The 7,922-nt window shown below is 32.3% G+C and overlaps 1 protein-coding gene and 1 long non-coding RNA gene across 3 annotated transcripts; both read right to left on the bottom strand.

Moving 5' to 3' along the window:
* Nucleotides 1-1,892: 1,892 nt before the first annotated feature.
* LOC109098508 lies at nucleotides 1,893-4,548 on the bottom strand. 2 transcript variants are annotated; one of them, XM_019112103.2, is made up of 8 exons: nucleotides 4,414-4,548; nucleotides 4,299-4,343; nucleotides 3,765-3,812; nucleotides 3,372-3,569; nucleotides 3,118-3,252; nucleotides 2,239-2,316; nucleotides 2,061-2,115; nucleotides 1,893-1,985 (listed from the first exon to the last, which is right to left on the bottom strand). In XM_019112103.2, the coding sequence occupies exons 1-7, from the start codon at nucleotides 4,471-4,473 to the stop codon at nucleotides 2,065-2,067; spliced, it is 615 nt and encodes a 204-aa protein (XP_018967648.2). In that variant the 5' UTR covers nucleotides 4,474-4,548; the 3' UTR covers nucleotides 1,893-1,985; nucleotides 2,061-2,064. The 2 variants fall into 2 exon arrangements, 1 of the variants encoding a protein (XP_018967648.2); XR_006153905.1 differs by having other exon boundaries at nucleotides 1,899-1,985; nucleotides 2,239-2,311.
* A 2,225-nt stretch (nucleotides 4,549-6,773) lies between these two features.
* On the bottom strand, nucleotides 6,774-7,653 carry LOC122136078. Its single transcript, XR_006153904.1, has 5 exons — nucleotides 7,606-7,653; nucleotides 7,443-7,505; nucleotides 7,104-7,154; nucleotides 6,939-7,018; nucleotides 6,774-6,840 (listed from the first exon to the last, which is right to left on the bottom strand). It is a non-coding gene; the product is annotated as an uncharacterized LOC122136078 (long non-coding RNA).
* Between the last annotated feature and the right edge of the window lie 269 nt (nucleotides 7,654-7,922).

Raw genomic sequence — 7,922 nt, 5'->3', positions numbered from 1 at the left:
CTGTTGTTTTGTACCCAGAAATAGAAATAATCTTGAATTTTTTTAGATGAGTAAATATATCAAAAAGCAACACTAAATAAACAAATAAATATGTTCTCCCTTTAACAGAATATTAGAGCTTTCCATCTAAAGGAGGTAATGCCACTATACTGGGGAAATTGATATTAATTAACCTAACACACTGTATTTCAAGATATAAATATACAATAAAACAGAAGATAAAATCAGAATTAATTTTTGCCTTTGTTTCAGGGAGAGAATGTGTTCCTCTTACCAAAAGTAAGTGAATGAAACCGTCTAAGTAAAGATAATACTTTGCCATTCATTTTTCATTTGCAATAGTTTACAATATGTCTTTTTAAATTTCATTCTTTGTTTAACTTGAAGGATTGAACACATAATGAGCGTTATAATTTAAACAGACAGTAAATGTTAAAGGTTTATGATATACACAGAAAATATTTTTTTCCATCCAGGGCAAAGGGCAGATGCAGCCACCAAAAGAGGTAATGAAGTTGTAATTCAATTATTTTTTTTATAAATCTCTCTTGCAGATATAATAATATTTCATATTGAAGAAATGTATACTATTTATGACTTTATAATTTATGATTTACAGGGTGGAGTGAATAGACCTCAGGAACTGGGGGTAAAGTTGTTGTTGTTGTTGTTGTTTTTATTTTAAAACCTGTTTAATTATAGTGAAATAGGTTCCATATGATTTCTTTGTTGTGTAAGAAATTTTTTTAATTTATTTTTTTATTTATTTTTTTATCTCGTTTAGTATGGTCAGGGTTTCTCCCTCTACGGCCCGCAGGTAACATGCACTATAATGAACATTCATCATGCTTAATAAACTATATCTAATAAATAGAAAGATAACATATATAAAAGGATAACATACAGTATATTAAAGAAAGGTAACATTAAAAGTACATTTAAATTCAGTTTACCAAATCTGTAAATACACTTTCCATATCTAACAGCCTTATGTGAAGCTCATCTACAACCCAACTGCAACAGTAAGTCATATCATCTTCATCTGGAGTCTATGAATGACCTCGCATATCTGGGCACTAAATATAGTTTTTTAAACAACACAACAGTCTTTTGTATATTTGTTCCCCACAGCAAAAAATCTCCTTTGAATATGGAATTACACAGCTTGTAAGTAATCAGGAATATGTATTAATATCACATCAGTTACATTATAGACATCTGCCAGTACCTAAAATCATTTTTCACCTAACTGCATTCTGTATTTTCTCTTGATCTTTTAAATGTCCGGGTTGTCTTTGCAGCTCCCTGCATTCATGAAGGTCAGTATTTTGGTTCTTAAGTGACTGGTTTTGAAGTATTTGAGTATACATTTTAGATTCTCTTATTATATTTATTTATTTATTTATTCAACATTGCTTTTGACTCTGATTCTCCAGGCAGAGTCTGAAAGTGATCATGGGACAAACTAGAAAAGAGCCATGTACAATAATCACACTGGTAAGGCAGACTGCTGTACCTAGTTTGATTAAAAACTTCATTTTGGCTTTGAATAACCTCTTTTTCTTTTTCCACAGGTGAACATTCAGCTGTTATATAATTCCGCAATAGAATTTAAATGTGTTATATAGATTTTTTTATATTTTATTGCTAGTTAATGCATATTTATGGGTGTTCACTCTTAATTTGCTGATTTTATTTTTTCTTTAATCATTACTGTTGAGAATCTGCTCAATAAAATTTCCAGCATCAACACTGACTTTGATCATTTTGTCACTGTAGTGTATTCTTGTATTCTTAATAGTTAATACATATGACCACTGCTCCAAATCAAGTTTCAGGAGGAGTAAAAAGGAGTATTTTCAACATGAAAAAAATAATAACTTTAGACAAAATTAATAGAGCATATTATATTTTATTTGGTAACATACTGATATGTCCAAGTTGAACAAAAATGTCTCCTGTGAGGGGTCTCCATGGTGGGATATCTGGAACACCAACAACAAATTTATATTCTGAATAATTAACTGGTATGATATACAATTTTAGAAAACTTTTAATACCTTTCTAATAATGAAACCTTCTGAGCGGCTCAAACAATGAGAACCCAGGATGCCCCTGTCAGAGACAGGATTGGTTAACAAACTGTCTACAAATTCTGCGGTAATTATTCAGCCCAGTCATGTTTTGTCATGTTTGGTTATTAGCAACATGTTAACAAAAGAAAACTTCTGAAAAAACCTCTCCAGCTCCAGGAACGGGCCGATCACCACGGTAATCAGGAGCAGACGTTACTTTCGGGTCTGCTTTCCCCCTGTTCTGAAAAATGTGAAATATTTTCTTTTAAAGAAAACACAAATACAAGCCCCTGTAGACTACATCATGTAATTAAATTTAATCATCTGAAAGTCACTTTGGATAAAAGCATATGCTAAATGATTAAATGTAAATTTACATACATGATGTATTAAATATTTTAAATATTAAATATGTTTAACCCCTTAACTGTCACTCATATTTTTGAACATAGACTTGAAAGTGCACTTTCCAAACTAAAATTTTTTTTTTAATTCATGAACAAAAACATTTTTATAACATGATATTGATGTACCATTTTTGTGGTAATGTAATGTCTGATTTTAAAATGGGTTTTAAAGGATGAATTTTGAGATTTTAAGTCTTCAGTTGATATATCATTTCTGATTATTTCTAAAGTGTGACAGAGAAAAAGGCAACGAAGAAGACTTTTTTTTTTTTTTTGACAAGGTCAGAACTCCTATTATGATGAAGATTTTTGAGGGTGCACTCTTGTCATAAATTAATCTATTACTTTTCCTACATAATTTTTAACAAAAAACATTGGTAAAATATCTATTTAGGAGTCTTAGACCTTTCCAACGATATATAGTTTGTCATGATTAGATAAGGATTTAGTGAAGTAAACGTAGGCGTCCCATATACAGGACAGGGTGACAGTTAACAGGTTAATATATTTGAGATGTGTCAAATAAAGGTGCATACACTTTAAAAATGCAATACACTTTTCATTTAATCATTTTTCTTTGCCTAATAAATCAGTTAAGAAGGAGGAGAAAAATGTAAGAAAAGGCTTTACAATACCTGGATTGGTTGCACTGGCTGCATTGGTTGCATGGTGTCCTGGGCTTGAACACTTGGGCCAGTGTACTGGTCTGGTGCCAGTCTCACAGGAGTGTTCCTCAAAGGATATAGATTAGTCAGGAAGAATGGAAAACCCTAAAAACAAAATATGACTTTTTTACTCTCCAGAAAAAATATAATTAAAAAAAAAAGAAATGTGTGGATAAAAACAGAAAAAAAGAAATCCATGATGTTCCCTTTGAAGTCTTTTGTACCGGGGGAAGATTCTGTGCTGGTAAGCCGTTGTTGGGAATAATGCCAGGTATGGGCTGCTCCTGCTGCAACGGGGGCAACTGTGCTGGGTTCAGCTGGTTTATTTGAGGTGGCAGGAATGGTCCCTGCATAGCAGGGTTAAAGCTGAGCACCTGTGGGGGCTGCTGCTGGATCAGGAAGGGAGGAAAAAATGCTGTTCCCTAAGGAGAAAGAGAGCAGAGATTCAAACAAGCCCCTTAGCACCATACTATGCCAACAGAACATACCAAGTAATTCCATGTTTCAGGTTAAGAAATTATATATCTCTGTCATATGCAAGGCAAACATGTTATTCCTGATTTTATTTTTAAATGTTCAAGCTATCTACATTTTTCAGTGACTGGAAGCTGATTTACCTGCGCTGGACCCAAACCTGCCAGAGTAAGTCCATTGAGACCCAAAACCTACAAAGAAGGAACAAGTAACAGTCGTGAGCATGACAGAAAACAACTGAATAAATAACAACTGAAAATCTTATATCAAAACTGTACTACATATACATACACATACCATATATATTTTTGACAGTGGAGACATTTATGCAAAAGATTTCTATTTCAAATAAATGCCGTTCTTTTGAACTTTTTATTAATTAATGAATCTCGAAATAAATCGAGAATCAAATCAGCATTTTAGAAGGATTGCTAAAGGGTCATGTGACACTGAAGACTGGAGTATTTATGCTGAAAATGCAGACTTGAAAATATTATAATAGAAAACCATTATTTAAATTTATAATAATATTTTGAAATATTACTGCTTTTCCTGTGTTTTTGATCATTTTGGTGAGCAAAAGAAAAGAAAAATTATTGACTCCAAACTTTAAATGGTAGAATTTAATATATAATAATTAGTGTGTCATTTGTGACAAAACTTCACAAGAAATGTACCTCATTACTGTTACTTCCAATTATTCCAATTTGTGGATGGTAGATCTGTGAAACACAAACAGTTTTGTAACTATTGATACAAACTGAAAACATGAATTTATTAATGAAGACTTACAGGAGCACAAGTGCAAATGCTGAGAAGACCAGCCATGGAAAAGATGGCCTGAAACTTCATCTTGGTAATCTGTGGATGAAAAATCAATGAGAATGAACATATACTAAAATCAGAAAGATACAGTCCTTAGAATTAAACTATTTAGATATATATTTTAAAAGACTCCTTACTGGTACTGTCTATATATACTACTAATACTACAGTCAATAAATGCAGAATGTTAGAGAAAATAAAATTACATTCAAGGCTGAGCAGAAGTGCAAACTATTAGCGTCTTTTCCCCTTTGCTTTTAAACTGGTGCATGTCCTCTTATAATATCAGGTTGTAGTTGTGAGTGACACATACAGTGTGTCATGTGTCTCAATTTGTCTAAACCGCATCATATATAGACATGTATCATTATGGTCAAATGAGCTGCAAATTGTTTTCATTTATTTATTGTCTGGGTTTGAGTATGTATATGTACAGTATGTGTTTGATGAGACCAGCTATCATTATGATATTATACAAAGTTACTAAAAACATTTAATGCATAACTCAAATAGAACAGACGCACCAGTGCCAAGATCAGGATTGAGCTTTGTCACAGACTAATAAGCAGACTGAAAGGAGAGCTGTTTGCTCTGTCAGGTAAAGAGACAAATTATTGTCTGACTGAGAATGAAAAAAACAAGATTGAATCATTCTCTTCAAAACAATAATTATGGCAATTTGTGTGGTCATCTCTATTCAGTAATTACATGGTTTAAGGGCTGAGTATCCCAGACAGAAGAACCAGACACAAATGGTTTGTGTTTCCTTGGCTGTATAGTGTACCTCTCTCATTTCTAAACTGTTCAGGAACCTTAAGACTCCAGTAGATGGCATTATAATACAATCAGCCAATATCTAACGATGCTTTCTATTTTTGACAAATAGTCACCAGCTATGCAGACTTGATTTAACACCCAGCATGTCTCAATTTTATAGGTTTTTTTATAGGCAGAAAAAAAGCTGTATATTTCTTAGAATTTTTGAAATTCTGTCTGTCTGTACCTGGAAGTGAGTATTTATTTATTTATTCATTATTGCATTTATTTATTGAGACATCAGAACATATTTACATTAGAAGGTTAACACTTGTTCAACACTTATCTTACAATGATAAAAACGTTTATATTCTGTCCTTGATAAGCAAAATAGTTGTGACACAAACCATTTGCACACTCCTGAAAATACCCATAGTGAATCATACACATATACATTTACGGTCTGTACGATTTTCTGAACAAAGCCTGTTATGGTCATGAAGGCTGCGTTTATTTGGATCCAAAAAAAAATTCAGTACAACAGTAATGAGATAGTATAACAATTTAAAATAACTGTTTCTATTTTAATATATTTTAAAATGTTATTTCTGTAATAGATATTCAGCAGCCATTACTCAACTGTCACATGAAAGCATTCAAATTTGTTAAATAAATAAAAAGCTGTTGTGGCATTCCAAATCATAAATATGATTGTTATATTATAATTCAAATGTATCAGCAAAAGGCACAAATTAATTTTAAATCTCTCTACTGACACTTTTGATCAAGTTAATGCATCCTCGCTGAATAAATGTCTTATACTGACCTAAACTTGTAAATGGTATATTATGATCAAATACCAACAAATCTGAGCAGCTTGATATCTAAGTCAAAGACATAAAGAAATTAAAATCATAAATATATATATATTATTATTTCTTATTATTTATTTTATATTTTATTCATTTATTTATTGTCCATATCTATGTAAATTTGATGAGTTTGAGACTTTTTCTGTCCTGATGCCAACCAGTTTCGACATGCTCCTAGTCTGTTATACTATTTGTAATGGATTTCTTTAAATAGCAGTCTATCTGGACCAGTGTCCATATCATAAATTAGCTATGTCAGAGACTGACAAAAAAAATAATAATACACAGCCGTAATGTGAGGTACTGAAACAAATTAGGGACGGGGAATAGAAAACAGTGATAACTCGAGAAACTCGTTTTTAAACATTGATGATGAAGATGATTATCATGATGGTATTATTTGTATGATTATATTATTTATTTCATAAATTTACATTGTTAAACAATTGCATAGTGTAGCTTTTTTAACTTTAAGAACACTGTTGTCAGTAGATGGCAATATAACACAATGAATAAAGAAACAGGTGTTGGTCATAATATTATCATATGATGAAGAGGGTGAAATCAAAGGAGAAAATATTCACAGTTGCAACAAACTAGTGACTTTTATTCAGTATTCAGTATAAACATTTGTTACAGATAGTGACAATTTGTCAGTATAAAGGCAAAGCATTAGTCAGGTTTACTCCACATTTTACCTTAGCTGTGAATATTCTAAATTAAAAATGACATTTATTGCAGATAAGAGAAGATATCTTGAAAGGATCTGTGAAAAGAAACAAACTCAGTCAGCTTCTCAGCAAGAGTATTAATTATCGTACATTAAAATCAGTGTATAACTGCCAACACATGTATAAAACACACCTAAGCTATTTCAACACATGCATCACTCAGATTTACCCAACAGGGTTTCCAGACACAGCAGGGTTGACTTGAGCTGGCATCTGTAGTATGCAAATGATAAATTATATTATGCAGGCTACGAATCAACAGATTTTTAGAAAGACACAAAATAATTTTTCTACAAACCTGGGTGATTGAGACAGGTGGTCTTGCTGTGGTCCTTCTGAGGAAGGAGCGCTGAGAAGAAATGATTTAACACTGTTAGAAAGGTGGATGGCAGGAATCCTGATTTTGAGTATTGCATAAACACTGACTATGGCTAAACAAGGAAGTTACAGTACATGTTTTACTAAGAACATACATATCAGTTAAAGTTAGGTATTAGTAGTTTTAGACACTATCACTAAAAGTAAATAGGATAAAGTTAAAGGTATTTACAGAGAAGATTTTGGATCAGTGGCCAAAAATAACACTGGTTAAAACACAATGGTTTTTTTGTGCCTGTAATTGCTTTATAAAATGTACCTTAAATCTATTCAGTGAGCCTGGTGGTACAGCTTGATTGTTTCCAGTAGGGCCTTGTCCAGTCTAAAAGCATTAGTAATAGCTTCATGAACATATTTATAGCCCATACATATAATTTATAGCATTAGAATAGTATTAGCAACTAGAAGGGTTGTTTTTGTACCGCAGCTTGTTGTTGCAGAGGGATCATGGCTGGTTGATTCTGGGGTCCCACCAATGTAATACAGCAAACCCCTGAATGATCAGAGCAGTCCAAACAAAACAACATCCCAAATTACATTCATTCAGACAGAAATAAATGTATATTATTACACAAACATAGTGAATGAAAATGAATAAATACCCCATTAGATGAAACAAAAGGGTAAGCCAACTGAGGTCCGATGTTGAGGGGACTGAAGGGAACTGGTGGTGGCTGCTGAAGCACATATGGAAAAAGAGCAGAAGAGTTAGTATTTGTCTGTGTAAGACATTATCTTT

Source organism: Cyprinus carpio, chromosome B1 (genome assembly GCF_018340385.1).
Source record: "Cyprinus carpio isolate SPL01 chromosome B1, ASM1834038v1, whole genome shotgun sequence".
In the NCBI taxonomy this organism is placed as follows: domain Eukaryota; kingdom Metazoa; phylum Chordata; class Actinopteri; order Cypriniformes; family Cyprinidae; genus Cyprinus; species Cyprinus carpio.
The sequence above is the reverse complement of the archived record's forward strand: the minus strand, read 5'-3'. Positions and strand labels throughout refer to the sequence as shown.

Excerpts from the sequence above, each read along its gene's own strand:
- LOC109098508 (XM_019112103.2), bottom strand. The coding sequence starts at position 4,473 with ATGAAGTTTCAGGCCATCTTTTCCATGGCTGGTCTTCTCAGCATTTGC. Across the intron at positions 3,570-3,764 it reads CAGGTTTGGGTCCAGCGCAG|GGAACAGCATTTTTTCCTCC; the intron begins GTAAATCAGCTT and ends CTTTCTCCTTAG. Across the intron at positions 3,253-3,371 it reads CAGCACAGAATCTTCCCCCG|GGTTTTCCATTCTTCCTGAC; the intron begins GTACAAAAGACT and ends TTTTGTTTTTAG.